Source organism: Bufo gargarizans, unplaced genomic scaffold (genome assembly GCF_014858855.1).
Source record: "Bufo gargarizans isolate SCDJY-AF-19 unplaced genomic scaffold, ASM1485885v1 original_scaffold_1150_pilon, whole genome shotgun sequence".
In the NCBI taxonomy this organism is placed as follows: domain Eukaryota; kingdom Metazoa; phylum Chordata; class Amphibia; order Anura; family Bufonidae; genus Bufo; species Bufo gargarizans.
The window spans coordinates 156,495-175,562 of NW_025334254.1; the positions used below are offsets into that span (position 1 = coordinate 156,495).

The 19,068-nt window shown below is 49.3% G+C and overlaps 1 protein-coding gene across 2 annotated transcripts in view; it reads right to left on the minus strand.

The window, feature by feature from the left end:
* LOC122923005 (docking protein 1-like) overlaps nucleotides 1-6,942 on the minus strand; it is a 54,933-nt gene extending 47,991 nt beyond the window's left edge. Inside the window, exon 1 of one of the 2 annotated variants that reach the window (XM_044273795.1) lies at nucleotides 6,750-6,942. In XM_044273795.1, coding sequence (XP_044129730.1) covers nucleotides 6,750-6,815 — 66 coding nt within the window. In that variant the 5' untranslated portion in view covers nucleotides 6,816-6,942. The remainder of the gene's footprint in view (nucleotides 1-6,749) is intronic. The other variant, XM_044273794.1, reaches the window with a different exon arrangement.
* Nucleotides 6,943-19,068: the final 12,126 nt, after the last annotated feature.

The following is a 19,068-nucleotide window of genomic DNA, read 5'->3' on the forward strand; positions in this document are numbered from 1 at the left end:
GGCACCTGAATGACAGTATGAGTGAGAGGAGAGCACCTGAATGAGTGTATGACTGAGAGGAGGGCACCTGATTGAGTGTATGAATGAGAGGAGAGCACCTGAATGACAGCATGAGTGAGAGGAGAGCACCTGAATGAGTGTATGAGTGAGAGGAGAGCACCTGAATGAGTATGAGTGAGAGGAGAGCACCTGAATGAGAGGAGGGCACCTGAATGAGTGTATGAGTGGGAGGAGAGCACCTGAATGACAGTATGAGTGAGAGGAGGGCACCTGAATGACAGTATGAGTGAGAGGAGGGCACCTGAATGAGAGTAGGGCACCTGAATGAGTGTATGAGTGAGAGGAGAGCACCTGAATGAGTGTATGAGTGAGAGGAGAGCACCTGAATGAGTGTATGAGTGAGAGGAGAGCACCTGAATGAGTGCATGAGTGAGAGGAGAGCACCTGAATGAGAGCATGAGTGAGAGGAGGGCACCTGAATGAGAGTAAGGCACCTGAATGAGAGCACCTGAATGAGTGTATGAGTGAGAGGAGAGCACATGAATGAGTGTATGAGTGAGAGGAGAGCACCTGGATGAGAGAAGGGCACCTGAATGACAGCATGAGTGAGAGGAGAGCACCTGAATGACAGCATGAGTGAGAGGAGAGCACCTGAATGACAGCATGAGTGAGAGGAGAGCACCTGAATGAGAGGAGGGCACCTGAATGAGTGTATGAGTGAGAGGAGAGCACCTGAATGACAGTATGAGTGAGAGGAGGGCACCTGAATGACAGTATGAGTGAGAGGAGAGCACCTGAATGAGTGTATGAGTGAGAGGAGAGCACCTGAATGAGAGTATGAGTGAGAGGAGAGCACCTGAATGAGAGTATGAGTGAGAGGAGAGCACCTGAATGAGAGGAGTGCACCTGAATGAGAGTATGAATGAGAGGAGGGCACCTGAATGAGAGTAGGGCACCTGAATGAGTGTATGAGTGAGAGGAGGGCACCTGAATGAGTGTATGAGTGAGAGGAGGGCACCTGAATGAGTGTATGAGTGAGAGGAGAGCACCTGAATGAGTGTATGAGTGAGAGGAGAGCACCTGAATGAGTGTATGAATGAGAGGAGAGCACCTGAATGAGAGTATGAGTGAGAGGAGAGCACCTGAATGACAGCATGAGTGAGAGGAGGGCACCTGAATGAGTATGAGTGACAGGAGAGCACCTGAATGAGAGGAGGGCACCTGAATGAGTGCATGAGTGAGAGGAGGGCACCTGAATGAGTGCATGAGTGAGAGGAGAGCACCTGAATGAGTGTATGAGTGAGAGGAGAGCACCTGAATGACAGCATGAGTGAGAGGAGAGCACCTGAATGAGTGTATGAGTGAGAGGAGAGCACCTGAATGAGTATGAGTGAGAGGAGAGCACCTGAATGAGAGGAGGGCACCTGAATGACAGTATGAGTGAGAGGAGAGCACCTGAATGAGTATGAGTGAGAGGAGAGCACCTGAATGAGAGGAGGGCACCTGAATGAGTGTATGAGTGAGAGGAGAGCACCTGAATGACAGCATGAGTGAGAGGAGAGCACCTGAATGACAGCATGAGTGAGAGGAGAGCACCTGAATGACAGCATGAGTGAGAGGAGAGCACCTGAATGAGTGTATGAGTGAGAGGAGAGCACCTGAATGAGTGAATGAGTGAGAGGAGAGCACCTGAATGAGTGTATGAGTGAGAGGAGAGCACCTAAATGAGTGCATGAGTGAGAGGAGGGCACCTGAATGACAGCATGAGTGAGAGGAGGGCACCTGAATGAGAGTATGAGTGAGAGGAGAGCACCTGAATGACAGCATGAGTGAGAGGAGAGCACCTGAATGACAGCATGAGTGAGAGGAGAGCACCTGAATGAGTGTATGAGTGAGAGGAGAGCACCTGAATGAGAGGAGAGCACCTGAATGACAGCATGAGTGAGAGGAGAGCACCTGAATGACAGCATGAGTGAGAGGAGAGCACCTGAATGACAGCATGAGTGAGAGGAGAGCACCTGAATGAGAGGAGGGCACCTGAATGAGTGTATGAGTGAGAGGAGAGCACCTGAAAGACAGTATGAGTGAGAGGAGGGCACCTGAATGAGTGTATGAGTGAGAGGAGGGCACCTGAATGACAGTATGAGTGAGAGGAGGGCACCTGAATGACAGTATGAGTGAGAGGAGGGCACCTGAATGAGAGTAGGGCACCTGAATGAGTGTATGAGTGAGAGGAGAGCACCTGAATGACAGTATGAGTGAGAGGAGAGCACCTGAATGACAGCATGAGTGAGAGGAGAGCACCTGAATGAGTGTATGAGTGAGAGGAGAGCACCTGAATGACAGCATGAGTGAGAGGAGAGCACCTGAATGACAGCATGAGTGAGAGGAGAGCACCTGAATGACAGTATGAGTGAGAGGAGAGCACCTGAATGAGTGTATGAGTGAGAGGAGAGAACCTGAATGAGTGTATGAGTGAGAGGAGAGCACCTGAATGAGTGTATGAGTGAGAGGAGGGCACCTGAATGAGTGTATGAGTGAGAGGAGAGCACCTGAATGAGTGTATGAGTGAGAGGAGAACACCTGAATGAGTGTATGAGTGAGAGGAGAGCACCTGAATGAGTGTATGAGTGAGAGGAGGGCACCTGAATGAGTGTATGAGTGAGAGGAGGGCACCTGAATGACAGTATGAGTGAGAGGAGAGCACCTGAATGAGTGTATGACTGAGAGGAGGGCACCTGATTGAGTGTATGAATGAGAGGAGAGCACCTGAATGACAGCATGAGTGAGAGGAGAGCACCTGAATGAGTGTATGAGTGAGAGGAGAGCACCTGAATGACAGCATGAGTGAGAGGAGAGCACCTGAATGAGTGTATGAGTGAGAGGAGAGCACCTGAATGAGTATGAGTGAGAGGAGAGCACCTGAATGAGAGGAGGGCACCTGAATGAGTGTATGAGTGAGAGGAGGGCACCTGAATGACAGTATGAGTGAGAGGAGGGCACCTGAATGACAGTATGAGTGAGAGGAGGGCACCTGAATGAGAGTAGGGCACCTGAATGAGTGTATGAGTGAGAGGAGAGCACCTGAATGAGTGTATGAGTGAGAGGAGAGCACCTGAATGAGTGTATGAGTGAGAGGAGGGCACCTGAATGACAGCATGAGTGAGAGGAGGGCACCTGAATGAGAGTAAGGCACCTGAATGAGAGCACCTGAATGAGTGTATGAGTGAGAGGAGAGCACCTGAATGAGTGTATGAGTGAGAGGAGAGCACCTGAATGAGAGAAGGGCACCTGAATGACAGCATGAGTGAGAGGAGAGCACCTGAATGACAGCATGAGTGAGAGGAGAGCACCTGAATGAGAGGAGGGCACCTGAATGAGTGTATGAGTGAGAGGAGAGCACCTGAAAGACAGTATGAGTGAGAGGAGGGCACCTGAATGAGTGTATGAGTGAGAGGAGGGCACCTGAATGACAGTATGAGTGTGAGGAGGGCACCTGAATGACAGTATGAGTGAGAGGAGGGCACCTGAATGAGAGTAGGGCACCTGAATGAGTGTATGAGTGAGAGGAGAGCACCTGAATGAGTGTATGAGTGAGAGGAGAGCACCTGAATGAGTGTATGAGTGAGAGGAGGGCACCTGAATGAGTGTATGAGTGAGAGGAGAGCACCTGAATGAGAGTAGGGCACCTGAATGAGTGTATGAATGAGAGGAGAGCACCTGAATGACAGCATGAGTGAGAGGAGAGCACCTGAATGACAGCATGAGTGAGAGGAGAGCACCTGAATGAGTGTATGAGTGAGAGGAGAGCACCTGAATGAGTGTATGAGTGAGAGGAGAGCACCTGAATGAGTGTATGAGTGAGAGGAGAGCACCTGAATGAGTGTATCAGTGAGAGGAGAGCACCTGAATGAGTGTATGAGTGAGAGGAGGGCACCTGAATGAGTGTATGAGTGAGAGGAGAGCACCTGAATGAGAGTAGGGCACCTGAATGAGTGTATGAATGAGAGGAGAGCACCTGAATGACAGCATGAGTGAGAGGAGAGCACCTGAATGACAGCATGAGTGAGAGGAGAGCACCTGAATGACAGTATGAGTGAGAGGAGAGCACCTGAATGAGTGTATGAGTGAGAGGAGGGCACCTGAATGAGTGTATGAGTGAGAGGAGAGCACCTGAATGAGTGTATGAGTGAGAGGAGAGCACCTGAATGAGAGTATGAGTGAGAGGAGAGCACCTGAATGAGTGTATGAGTGAGAGGAGAGCACCTGAATGAGTGTATCAGTGAGAGGAGAGCACCTGAATGACAGCATGAGTGAGAGGAGAGCACCTGAATGAGTGTATGAGTGAGAGGAGGGCACCTGAATGAGTGTATGAGTGAGAGGAGGGCACCTGAATGACAGTATGAGTGAGAGGAGGGCACCTGAATGACAGTATGAGTGAGAGGAGGGCACCTGAATGAGAGTAGGGCACCTGAATGAGTGTATGAGTGAGAGGAGAGCACCTAAATGACAGTATGAGTGAGAGGAGGGCACCTGAATGACAGCATGAGTGAGAGGAGAGCACCTGAATGACAGCATGAGTGAGAGGAGAGCACCTGAATGAGTGTATGAGTGAGAGGAGAGCACCTGAATGACAGCATGAGTGAGAGGAGAGCACCTGAATGACAGCATGAGTGAGAGGAGAGCACCTGAATGAGAGGAGGGCACCTGAATGAGTGTATGAGTGAGAGGAGGGCACCTGAATGACAGTATGAGTGAGAGGAGGGCACCTGAATGAGTGTATGAGTGAGAGGAGGGCACCTGAATGAGAGTATGAGAGAGAGGAGAGCACCTATATGACAGTATGAGACAGAGGAGAGGGACCCATATCATACTCTGTAGCTGGAGTCCATGAAAACAACTGCCTGTTCAATTGTGAGGATCAAGGAGGGTCAATTGGAGGGTAAGGGTCAGCCTGAGATGTCCAAGTAAAGATAAGGGTAAGTGAGTGTCAAGGAGGGGGTAGATTAGGATGGGTGAGGGTCAATTTGGCAGTCAGGCTTGGATGATATTGCCCCCTCTAGAAGAAACGATTCAGAAGACGAGGACCTCCACATTGGATCCCTGGAATCTGCTAATCGTTCATTTGGCCGGTTTACACTGAGAATAGTCCTCAGCGGAGGGACTATACTGGTCACTGGTGAGGAGAAGGGCGCAGAAGAGTCTGAGGAGGTTATAAAGATGGTAAAAGCAGAGCATGGCCAATGTCAGGTCCACAACAAGATCAGTCTGTGTTGACAGAAAAGATCTGCATTGAGTTTGCATGTTCTCTCCATGTTTGTGTGGGTTTCCTCCAGGTTTTCCGGTTTCCTCCCACACGCCAAAAACGTACAGTCCCGGTAACGTGAAGTACAGATTATAAGCACCAATGAGGACTGATGTAACACTCTCCCTACATTGCTGTGGAATATGACGGTGCCATATCAATGAATAAACTCATAGGTTTAAAGACTTCCTCACCTTACTGATGAAGATGCCTCCAACACCAGACACCTAGAGCATTCACAGAGAAACTAGAAGGTTACCAGGGTTGAATGGTGGTGGCATCTGAAATCTGCATCACAGTCGCAGGTCATGGTGAAAGAATCGCATCCAGAGCTCCATTTGTCCACAAGAACCTTTCTACGTCATCTTCTGTCAGATAATGTGTCACATCATGAGGTGAAGGCAAAGTTCTGGCTTCATGACGTCACGTATGAGAATCATGGTCACTGGAATGTGAGGACCGGTCTATGTGTGATATACTGGTGACACACATTCACAAGAGATGGAGAGGAACCATATGGTGTGACGATGACAAGTCCTACATACAAGTGAACCTGTATATATTCATAGTGGACAACCTGAATTATTCTTTCCTCTGGAAAACCTCTCCAAACACCATGCACGGTAAAAAACGTCAAAGTGGAGAACCAAATGATGGCCACGCTGATATATACAAATTACCACCACAGTGACCTCCTCAGATACCCCCGGCCTCATCACAATCACATATACTGGAGAACCATGATGAAAGGTAAGTGATAGACATCTATAGGTGAACATACTGGTATGTACCATCACAGTGACCTCCTCACATATACTGGAGAACCATGATTAACGGTAAGTGATAGATGTCTATAGGTGACCATACTGGTATGTACCATCACAATGACCTCCTCAAATACCACCGGCCTCATCACATATAGTGGAGAACCATGATGAAAGGTAAGTGATAGAGCAGAGCAGCACTCACCTGGGTAGACACTGCAGAGCAGCACTCACCTGGGGTAGACACTGCAGAGCAGCACTCACCTGGGTAGACACTGCAGAGCAGCACTCACCTGGGTAGACACTGCAGAGCAGCACTCACCTGGGGTAGACACTGCAGAGCAGCACTCACCTGGGTAGACACTGCAGAGCAGCACTCACCTGGGGTAGACACTGCAGAGCAGCACTCACCTGGGGTAGACACTGCAGAGCAGCACTCACCTGGGGTAGACACTGCAGAGCAGCACTCACCTGGGGTAGACACTGCAGAGCAGCACTCACCTGGGTAGACACTGCAGAGCAGCACTCACCTGGGGTAGACACTGCAGAGCAGCACTCACCTGGGGTAGACACTGCAGAGCAGCACTCACCTGGGGTAGACACTGCAGAGCAGCACTCACCTGGGGTAGACACTGCAGAGCAGCACTCACCTGGGGTAGACACTGCAGAGCAGCACTCACCTTTACTACCCTGTTCTGCTTGATGTGCAGCTGTCCCTCCTTCAGAGGCTTGTCAGCAGCCGCCATCCTGACCCGAGATCACTGAGCCCCGGCTCTGAGGGACATGTCCACCCGACAATATGGATCCACAGATCAGACACTTCATGAAAGTTTCCTCAGCTCCGTCCCTCCCCCGCCCTCAGCTTCTGCTTTTTCTATAACTTCCTCCTCTGTCAGCTTCCTGTATCACACATCAGCCGTATACACCTCCCCCTCACTATATACAGTAATATATACCGCCCTGTATCACACATCAGCCGTATACACCTCCCCCTCACTATATACAGTAATATATACCTCCCTGTATCACACATCTGCCGTATACACCTCCCCCTCACTATATACAGTAATATATACCTCCCTGTATCACACATCTGCCGTATACACCTCCCCCTCACTATATACAGTAATATATACCTCCCTGTATCACACATCAGCCGTATACACCTCCCCCTCACTATATACAGTAATATATACCGCCCTGTATCACACATCTGCCGTATACACCTCCCCCTCACTATATACAGTAATATATACCGCCCTGTATCACACATCTGCCGTATACACCTCCCCCTCACTATATACAGTAATATATACCGCCTTGTATCACACATCAGCAGTATACACCTCCCCCTCACTATATACAGTAATATATACCTCCCTGTATCACACATCTGCCGTATACACCTCCCCCTCACTATATACAGTAATATATACCGCCCTGTATCACACATCAGCCGTATACACCTCCCCCTCACTATATACAGTAATATATACCGCCCTGTATCACACATCAGCCATATACACCTCCCCCTCACTATATACAGTAATATATACCTCCCCGTATCACACATCAGCCATATACACCTCCCCCTCACTATATACAGTAATATATACCTCCCTGTATCACACATCTGCCGTATACACCTCCCCCTCACTATATACAGTAATATATACCGCCCTGTATCACACATCTGCCGTATACACCTCCCCCTCACTATATACAGTAATATATACCGCCCTGTATCACACATCTGCCGTATACACCTCCCCCTCACTATATACAGTATTATATACCGCCCTGTATCACACATCAGCCGTATACACCTCCCCCTCACTATATACAGTAATATATACCGCCCTGTATCACACATCAGCCATATACACCTCCCCCTCACTATATACAGTAATATATACCTCCCGTATCACACATCAGCCATATACACCTCCCCCTCACTATATACAGTAATATATACCGCCCTGTATCACACATCTGCCGTATACACCTCCCCCTCACTATATACAGTAATATATACCACCCTGTATCACACATCTGCCGTATACACCTCCCCCCTCACTATATACAGTAATATATACCGCCTTGTATCACACATCAGCAGTATACACCTCCCCCTCACTATATACAGTAATATATACCGCCCTGTATCTCACATCAGCCATATACACCTCCCCCTCACTATATACAGTAATATATACCGCCCTGTATCTCACATCAGCCATATACACCTCCCCCTCACTATATACAGTAATATATACCCGCCTTGTATCACACATCAGCCATATACACCTCCCCCTCACTATATACAGTAATATATACCGCCCTGTATCACACATCAGCCGTATACACCTCCTCCTCACTATATACAGTAATATATACCTCCCTGTATCTCACATCAGCCGTATACACCTTCCCTCAATATATACAGTAATATATACCTCCCTGTATCACACATCAGCCATATACACCTCCCCCTCACTATATACAGTAATATATACCGCCCTGTATCACACATCAGCCATATACACCTCCTCCTCACTATATACAGTAATATATACCTCCCTGTATCTCACATCAGCCGTATACACCTTCCCTCAATATATACAGTAATATATACCGCCCTGTATCACACATCAGCCGTATACACCTCCCCCTCACTATATACAGTAATATATACCTCCCTGTATCTCACATCAGCCGTATACACCTTCCCTCAATATATACAGTAATATATACCTCCCTGTATCACACATCAGCCATATACACCTCCCCCTCACTATATACAGTAATATATACCGCCCTGTATCACACATCAGCCATATACACCTCCTCCTCACTATATACAGTAATATATACCTCCCTGTATCTCACATCAGCCGTATACACCTTCCCTCAATATATACAGTAATATATACCGCCCTGTATCACACATCTGCCGTATACACCTCCCCCTCACTATATACAGTAATATATACCGCCTTGTATCACACATCAGCCATATACACCTCCCCCTCACTATATACAGTAATATATACCTCCCTGTATCTCACATCAGCCGTATACACCTTCCCTCAATATATACAGTAATATATACCGCCCTGTATCACACATCTGCCGTATACACCTCCCCCTCACTATATACAGTAATATATACCTCCCTGTATCACGCATCAGCCGTATACACCTCCCCCTCACTATATACAGTAATATATACCTCCCTGTATCACACATCAGCCGTATACACCTCCCCCTCACTATATACAGTAATATATACCGCCCTGTATCACACATCTGCCGTATACACCTCCCCCTCACTATATACAGTAATATATACCGCCTTGTATCACACATCAGCCATATACACCTCCCCCTCACTATATACAGTAATATATACCTCCCTGTATCTCACATCAGCCGTATACACCTTCCCTCAATATATACAGTAATATATACCTCCCTGTATCTCACATCAGCCGTATACACCTCCCCCTCACTATATACAGTAATATATACCTCCCTGTATCTCACATCAGCCGTATACACCTCCCCCTCACTATATACAGTAATATATACAGCCCTGTATCACACATCAGCCGTATACACCTCCCCCTCACTATATACAGTAATATATATACCTCCCTGTATCTCACATCAGCCGTATACACCTCCCCCTCACTATATACAGTAATATATACCTCCCTGTATGACACATCAGCCGTATACACCTCCCCCTCACTATATACAGTAATATATACCGCCCTGTATCACACATCAGCCGTATACACCTCCCCCTCACTGTATACAGTAATATATATACCGCCCTGTATCACACATCAGCCATATACACCTCCCCCTCACTATATACAGTAATATATACCGCCCTGTATCACACATAAGCCATATACACCTCCCCCTCACTGTATACAGTAATATATATACCGCCCTGTATCACACATCGGCCATATACACCTCCCCCTCACTATATACAGTAATATATATACCGCCCTGTATCACACATCAGCCATATACACCTCCCCCTCACTGTATACAGTAATATATATACCGCCCTGTATCACACATCAGCCATATACACCTCCCCCTCACTATATACAGTAATTTCCCTTTTCTTACTCCGGCAGCACATCACGGGTTAATCCCATTCCCTTCAGTTTGTAGGACCGCCCACCTAGATAAATCAGAATAATTAATTAATTCACTCCCCATATAAGGCAGCTACCAAAATGCACCATTGTGTTTTTTCATTGTCCTTCACTCTGCCCACCTAGCGGTTGGTTACCTGGTCGGGTAGCCTAATTATTTTTGTTTCTTTCTTTTGCTTCTATTTTTTCTGGCCATGTATGTTCCCTGGCCTCGGGCGTTTGCTCCTGCGTTTTTTTTAGGACACGCTTTTGGCATCGGAGGCAGCGTTTTTCCGCACCGGCAACCGGGGGATTGTGTTTCGGTCTTCTGGTTTTCGGTGGTGTGGTGGCAAGGAAGCCCCTGGTGGAACGCAGGCGCAGGGCGTCTGACGTCACCACATGCCTCCTCCTATGGCTCAGAGCGTCCGGACGGACTTCTGGTTCAGTGGAGCGCACGGAAATGGGTTAGTGGAGCGCACGGAAACGCTTGGTGGAACGCAGGCGCAGGGCGTCTGACGTCACCACATGCCTCCTCCTATGGCTGCAGAGCGTCCCGGACGGACTTCCGGTTTCAGTGAGCACACGGAAGCGCTTGGTGGAACGCAGGCACTGGGGTCTGAACGTCACCACATGCCCTCCTTCTATGGCTCAGAGCGTCCGGACGGACCTTCTGGTTCAGTGGAGCGCACGGAAACTGCTTGTGGAACGCAGGCGCAGGGCGTCTGACGTCACCACATGCCTCCTCCTATGGCTGCAGAGCGTCCGGACGGACCTTCCGGTTCAGTGGAGCACACGGAAGCGCTTGGTGGAACGCAGGCACTGGGCGTCTGACGTCACCACATGCCTCCTTCTATGGCTGCAGAGCGTCCGGGCGGACTTCCGGTTCAGTGGAGCGCACGGAAGCGCTTGGTGGAACGCAGGCGTGGGCGTCCTGACATCACCACATGCCTCCTCCTATGGCTCAGAGCGTCCGGACGGACTTCCGGTTCAGTGGAGCGCATGAAGCGCTTGGTGGAACGCAGGCGCTGGGCGTCTGACATCACCACAATGCCTCCTCCTATGGCTCAGAGCGTCCGGACGGACTTCCAGTTCAGTGGAGCGCACGGAAGTGCTTGGTGGAACGCAGGCGCTGGGCATCTGATGTCACCACATGCCTCCTCCTATGGCTAAGAGCGTCCGGACGGACTTCCAGTTCAGTGGAGCGCATGGAAGCGCTTGGTGGAACACAGGCGCTGGGCGTCTGACGTTACCACATGCCTCCTCCTATGGCTCAGAGCGTCCGGACGGACTTCCGGTTCAGTGGAGCGCACGGAAGCGCTTGGTGGAACGCAGGAGCTGGGCGTCTGACGTTACCACATGCCTCCTCCTATGGCTAAGAGCGTCCGGACGGACTTCCGGTTCAGTGGAGCGCATGGAAGCGCTTGGTGGAACGCAGGCGCTGGGCGTCTGACGTTACCACATGCCTCCTCCTATGGCTCAGAGCGTCCGGACGGACTTCCGGTTCAGTGGAGCGCACGGAAGCGCTTGGTGGAACGCAGGCGCTGGGCGTCTGACGTCACCACATGCCTCCTCCTATGGCTGCAGAGCGTCCGGACGGACTTCCGGTTCAGTGGAGCGCACGGGAGCGCTTGGTGGAACGCAGGCGCTGGGCGTCTGACGTTACCACATGCCTCCTCCTATGGCTGCAGAGCGTCCCGACAGACTTCCGGTTCAGTGGAGCGCATGGAAGCGCTTGGTGGAACGCAGGAGCTGGGCGTCTGACATCACCACATGCCTCCTCCTATGGCTCAGAGCGTCCCGACAGACTTCCGGTTCAGTGGAGCGCACGGGAGCGCTTGGTGGAACGCAGGCGCTGGGCGTCTGACGTCACCACATGCCTCCTCCTATGGCTGCAGAGCGTTCTGGACGGACTTCCGGTTCAGTGGAGCCCATGGAAGCGCTTGGTGGAACGCAGGCACTGGGCGTCTGACGTCACCACATGCCTCCTCCTATGGCTCAGAGCGTCCGGACGGACTTCCAGTTCAGTGGAGCGCACGGAAGCGCTTGGTGGAACGCAGGCGCAGGGCGTCTGACGTCACCACATGCCTCCTCCTATGGCTCAGAGCGTCCGGACGGACTTCCGGTTCAGTGGAGCGCACAGAAGCGCTTGGTGGAACGCAGGCGCAGGGCGTCTGACGTCACCACATGCCTCCTCCTATGGCTCAGAGCGTCCGGACGGACTTCCAGTTCAGTGGAGCGCACGGAAGCGCTTGGTGGAACGCAGGCGCTGGGCGTCTGACGTCACCACATGCCTCCTCCTATGGCTAAGAGCGTCCGGACGGACTTCCGGTTCAGTGGAGCGCATGGAAGCGCTTGGTGGAACGCAGGAGCTGGGCGTCTGACATCACCACATGCCTCCTCCTATGGCTCAGAGCGTCCGGACGGACATCCGGTTCAGTGGAGTGCACGGGAGCGCTTGGTGGAACGCAGGAGCTGGGCGTCTGACATCACCACATGCCTCCTCCTATGGCTCAGAGCGTCCGGACGGACTTCCAGTTCAGTGGAGCTGCACGGAAGCGCTTGGTGGAACGCAGGCGCAGGGCGTCTGACATCACCACATGCCTCCTCCTATGGCTCAGAGCGTCCGGACGGACTTCCAGTTCAGTGGAGCGCACGGAAGCGCTTGGTGGAACGCAGGCGCAGGGCGTCTGACGTCACCACATGCCTCCTCCTATGGCTCAGAGCGTCCGGACGGACTTCCGGTTCAGTGGAGCGCACGGAAGCGCTTGGTGGAACGCAGGCGCTGGGCGTCTGACGTCACCACATGCCTCCTCCTATGGCTAAGAGCGTCCGGACGGACTTCCGGTTCAGTGGAGCGCATGGAAGCGCTTGGTGGAACGCAGGAGCTGGGCGTCTGACATCACCACATGCCTCCTCCTATGGCTGCAGAGCGTCCGGACGGACTTCCAGTTCAGTGGAGCGCACGGAAGCGCTTGGTGGAACGCAGGCGCTGGGCGTCTGACATCACCACATGCCTCCTCCTATGGCTCAGAGCGTCCGGACGGACTTCCGGTTCAGTGGAGCGCTTGGTGGAACGCAGGCGCTGGGCGTCTGACGTCACCCTACAGGCCACCTCCTATCAGCCGCAGCTGTAAGTATTTAAAGTGGCTGTTACTTGTTGCTCACTGCCGCGTGTGCCTGGCAGCCGAGCTCTGGTATGATAAAGGTAATTCTGCCTGTCCTGTGTCAGGCTATCCTGCAATAAGCTGTCACTATGTTAATGGATTCCTGTATTATGTATTGCAGATGTCCAGCTCTTCCAGCAAAACCAGGAAGAGAGCCAGAAAGAGCAGGCGCAGGTGGTGCCAATCATGTGATCAGCCCCTGCCTGATGACTGTTCAGAGGATTACTGTGAGCAGTGTAGTGGGACTCCTCCTAAGGTCTCCCCGTCCAGAGCTGCTAAGAAACACAAGTCTAAACAGGCCTTGTGCATCTCGTGCATTCAGCCGCTGCCTAATGATTGTGACTCCAAAATATGTAAAAGTTGTTCTCATTCAGAGGAGGTCTCTGACGCAGAGACCAGGAAAATGATGTCTCTGTTTAAAAAATTTCTTGCTAAAACCAGAAAGAAGAGTAGCAGGAAGGAGCATTTGTCCTCCATATCATCTTCTGAGCAGTCCGCACTCTCTGTAGGTGAAGTTGCTTCAGATTCCGAGTCTGAATCCGCTATTCTGGAAGATAATTTTCTATTTAACAAGAATAACGCTAACCAGCTGATTAAAGAAGTTAAAAAAGCATGGAGTCCAAAAAAGAAAAGACATCAGAGCGGGAAGAAGAGAACCTGTTTTATTTCCCTAAGAAGAAAGCCTCTGTGTTTCCAAGTCACCCTGTATTGAATTCCATTATGTGTAAGGAATGGGAGCAGCCAGTAGGAAAGGTAAATCTGGGCTCCAGATTTAGAGCGGCGTACAATACGGATCCGGCTGAATCCACCAGCTGGGAGGCCCCAGCAAGAGTAGACCCTGCGGTTACCTGTTTAGCCAAGAAGTCTCTTTTTCCTAGTGACAACTCCTCCTTGCTGAAGGAACCTATGGAGAAGAAAGCAGATGGGCTCCTAAAGAGGCTGCACACCTACTTGGCCTCCCTAAGCAAGGCTGCGATGGCAACAGTCCCTGTAGCTCGGGCTCTCAGGGTATGGCTAAGCCAGCTTGGTAGGGATATAGAGGATGGAGTGTCAAGAGAGGAATTGCTGCACCAACTACCATAGTTGAAAATGGTGGCGGAGTTCCTTTGTGACTTCCCTGTAGATACGTTAAGATTGACAGCAAAGAATATGGCCCTGTCAAACTCTGTCAGAAGAGCCTTCTGGTTGAAGCTGTGGTCCGGAGATTCTTTGTCTAAGAGTAACCTCTGCTCCTTACCATTTGAGCCTGGAAGACTTTTTGGCTCCCGTCTGGATAAGCTTTTGGAAGCTAACATGGTAGAAAAACGTTAAATTTTCCTCAGACCAGACGTAGAGATAAACGGTATTTTTTAAAGTTTTTTCGCCCCTATAGAGGTCAAGAGTATAGGAGGTTGAGTTTTAGGGGACGCTCTATCAGAGGAAGATCTGACCAAAGATTCAGGCCTGCTTCTGAGAAGTCAGGAAAGAAACAGGAGGATTCCAAACAACCAAATACTGAGTTCTGACGCCATAAGTCGGGAAGTGGGAGGCCGTCTTTCAAACACCTATGCAGAATGGCTGCGGATTACCTCAGACAAGTGGGGTCTCCAGATCATCAGAGAAGGTTACGAACTAGAGTTCGACCACTTCCCAAGAGACAGATTTCTAACAAACAAAGGAGAAGATCTTCTACTAGTTCGATTACTGGAAGAATTTTTAGAAAAGGGTGCACTAGAGCCCGTTCCCTGCCTCCAAAGGGGAGAAGGAATATACTCCAGAATATTCCACGTCCCCAAGTCAGACGGAAAAAAACGTCTCATCATAGATCTGCATTACTTAAACCAGTACATGAAGAAGACACATTTCAAGATGGAAACTATAAGATCGATAACAGCGGTACTCAGAAAGGATCAGTACATGGTATCCTTGGACTTAAAGGACGTGTATCTTCACATCCCAATAAGAATGTCATCCAGAAGATTTTTAAGACTGGCCATTCAGAAGGGGGAAAGCATTTCTCACTTCCAGTTCAAGGCTCTTCCGTTTGGCCTCTGCTCTTCACCAAGAATCTTTACCAAGATTGCAGTCATAGTAGCGGTGACTCTTCGCCTCCAGGATATGCAGGTCTTCCCCTACCTGGACGACTGGCTTCTAGTAGCCCAATCCGAACACCTTCTGCAAGTTCATCTCGAGAAAGCTGTGAAACTGCTGCAATCCCTAGGATTTCTAATAAATTGGAAAAAGTCAGAAATCGTTCCTACTACCTCCAAAGCATTTCTAGGGTTCAACATAGACACATACCGCATGAAGCTTCTCCTGCCTCTTGCAAAGATTGGGATGCTAAAGAAGGAAGTAAGAACCCTGTTATCCTTACATCGTCCTACAGTCCTCAGAGTCATGAAGACATTGGGACATATGACAGCAGCAGCAGATGCCGTCCCCTGGGCCATAATTCATACCAGGGACTTACAACAGGACATGCTACAGACATGGCATCACAGCCACCACAGTCTGAAAGCAAGGGTGAAACTGAAGCCTTCAACAATTCAGAGTTTAAGCTGGTGGCTCCAGACTAAGAATCTTGCCTGTGGGAAGAGTTTCCAGTTCATGTCTCCGGTCATAATCACCACAGACGCGTCTGGCCTAGGCTGGGGAGCACACCTCGAAGACAAATGGGTTCAAGGCCTCTGGTCCCCACAGATGAAGAAGCAATCGTCAAACTTCAAGGAACTGAAGGCGGTTCACTTGGCTCTCCATTGGTTTGCGGCAGAGATAATAGGAAAGCCAGTGGTTGTTCGTTCAGACAATCTCCCAGCGGTCTTTTAGCTAAACAAGGGGGGACAAGGAATGCGATTCTTCTAAGTTTGTGCAAACAAATCTTTTTTTTTTTTTTTTTTAATTATATTTTTATTGAAAATTTTTCAAAGTATAACAGAAGGTAACAGGGAGTACCAAGATATATGCTCGCAGGCTGCATCAGAATACAATCAATATTCAGAGTGACATCTTATCTGTAAGACAGTACAATACAACAAATGGGTGAGTGTACATGACCACAGTGGAGATTAAGATGATCCAGTTACAGATGATAGAGGTAGTTTGTAAAGAGCGCAATGTCAGACATTCGAAAAGACAATGACATCAGTAGTCAGAATATTTTTGTCCACTCTTATGCTGAAGTCTAATAGTCATAATATGAAGTGCTTTGAGAGGATGTTGAGGAAGGTTGCCTTTGTCCACCAAAAGAACTAGATACCAGCAGTACTCTGAGATTTAGGGGCTCTATAGTTGGACCATTTGTTCCAATTTTTGAGGAACTTTATGTGTGTACGAGTCTCCCAAGCAGAGAGTTCCTCAAATCTGTGAATCTGGTCGATCTTTTGGATCCACTGATCTATAGGGGGAGTGGTCGACTGAAGCCAGAATTTAGGGAGTTGGAGACGGGCCACCAGTATCATTTGTGAGAATACATATGGCTGTTTGAGGGTCTCCTTTCCCTGGGAGAAGGAGAGAAGTGCAATTTGAGGGGAAGGTTGGATCGAGGAACCACAGACCTTGTTGGCAGTTGAGAACACCTCGCACCACCATTTATATATAGATGGGCATGTCCACCAAATATGTAAGAAAGATCCCCTTCCCCCCTGGCACCTCCAGCAGGTATCTGACGTGGACCCAGTATATTTTGCTGTCCTATCCGGTGTATTGTACCACCTAGTTAGAATTTTGTACCCGTTTTCTTGAATCCTGACACATCGAGAAACTTTGTGTGGGGATTCTAATAATTTAGGCAGGGACGCATAGGGAATTGTGATGTTAAGGTCCGATTCCCATTGCCTAATAAAGGATGGCTTAGCCATCATGGGAGGTAGGCGGAGCTTACCGTATACCAACGAGATGATCTTTCTGGGTAGTGTTTGTGAGGAAATCAAAGCCTCCAGCCAAACTAGAGGGCGGTACAGGTCGCCCACTGTGATGTGCTGTTTAAGGTATGCTCTAAGATAAGCTACAGAGAGAAAATCTCGTGGGTGAGGGTTTAGCAGAACGTTGGTGTCTTCCAAGTCCATCCATATTCCATCAGGTAGGGCGAGAGATATTATTGGGATTGAGGAGGAAATCAATTCTTGAGAAGTTGAGCCTCTTAAGGGAGGGGGAGCTGTATTGATGACATCAGATATGGACAGCAAGGGCGAAGGAAATGGGATCGAGCAATGTGTGGATGATAACCATTTCCATGCCTCCAATGTGGCCCTAATAATTGGGTAGTGAGACATGCGGCCAGGGAAGACCGTCTTATGTCCCAAAATAAGCGCTCTAGATGGACTATTCAAAATGTCCAATTCCATCTGGACCACAGCGGAAGCAGGGGAAGAGCTCAGCCAGGCAATTGCGCGCGAGAGAAGAATAGCTTTCCCATACAGCTCTGGGTTTGGAAGGCCTATACCCCCTGCATGTCTAGGCTTGGTAAGGAGGGCAAACGAGAGTCTCGCCTTTTTTCCACTCCAAATAAATGCTCTGAATTTTTTCATAAGTTCTTCGTAATAGTGTTTAGGGACAGGAATGGGAAGGACCTGCTGTAAATAGGTCAGCCTGGGGAGGATTAAAGAGGAAATAAGGTTCTTTCGACCAAACCATGAAAGCGTAGGGTTTGTATGGGCTAGATTATCGATTGATTCAATGAGCGACTTTTTCAGGGGAGTATAATTTAGTGACAAAAAGGTCATTTATATCGGGGCTAATCCTGACCCCCAAAAACGTAATGTTAGGAGAGGACCAATTGAATGGGAAGTCTGCCATCAATCGACTTTTAATTGTCTGTGAAATCCCAGAGCAGAGGGCTAGTGTTTTGCTGGCATTAATTTTGAAATCTGATATGGCACTGTACGCATGAAGGTGAAGTTGGATTCGCGGAAGGGATATTTTCGGGTTAGTCACCATCATAAGAACATCGTCCGCAAAAGCGGCGACCTTTTGTTCCTTGCCTCCAACACATAGACCCACAACCTCTCTGTCTAGTCGTATAGTTGCTAGCAGAGGCTCGAGAGCCAAAATAAATAAGAGGGGTGAAAGTGGGCAACCTTGGCGGGTCCCATTTCCAATAGTGAAGGGAGCGGACAAGCTTCCATTAACTAGGACTGAGGCGGTTGCATGTTCGTACATCGAAAATGTTGCTTTGACGAAAGGATCAGGCAAACCAAAGCTTGACAAGACTTGCTTTAGATATGCCCAGTTCACCCTATCGAATGCTTTCTCAGCATCTGTGCTGAGTAAAAGCAGAGGGGAGGATAACTGTTTAGCGTGACAGAGTGCATTAATCACTCTGGCGGTATTATCTTTGCCTTCTCTGTTTCGTACAAAGCCCACCTGGTCCCCGTGGACAAGTTGAGGAAGCAGTAATGCCAATCTATTAGCTAACATTTTGGCCAATAGTTTGAGATCTACGTTTAGGAGGGAAATGGGCCTATAGCTGGGGCATAATTTGGCGTCTTTCCCTTCTTTAGGGATTAGAGTGATTTGGGCTGCCGTCATATCTCTTGAAATGGGGATACCCTTCAGGGACTGATTACAAACTTCGAGGAGATGGGGGAGAAGTAGCTCTTGAAATGTTTTATAATAAGTCAGCGGAAGTCCATCAGGGCCTGGACTTTTCCCAGTCGGCATTTGATGTACTGCTGCTTTGAGCTCGCTTAGTGAAAAGGGGG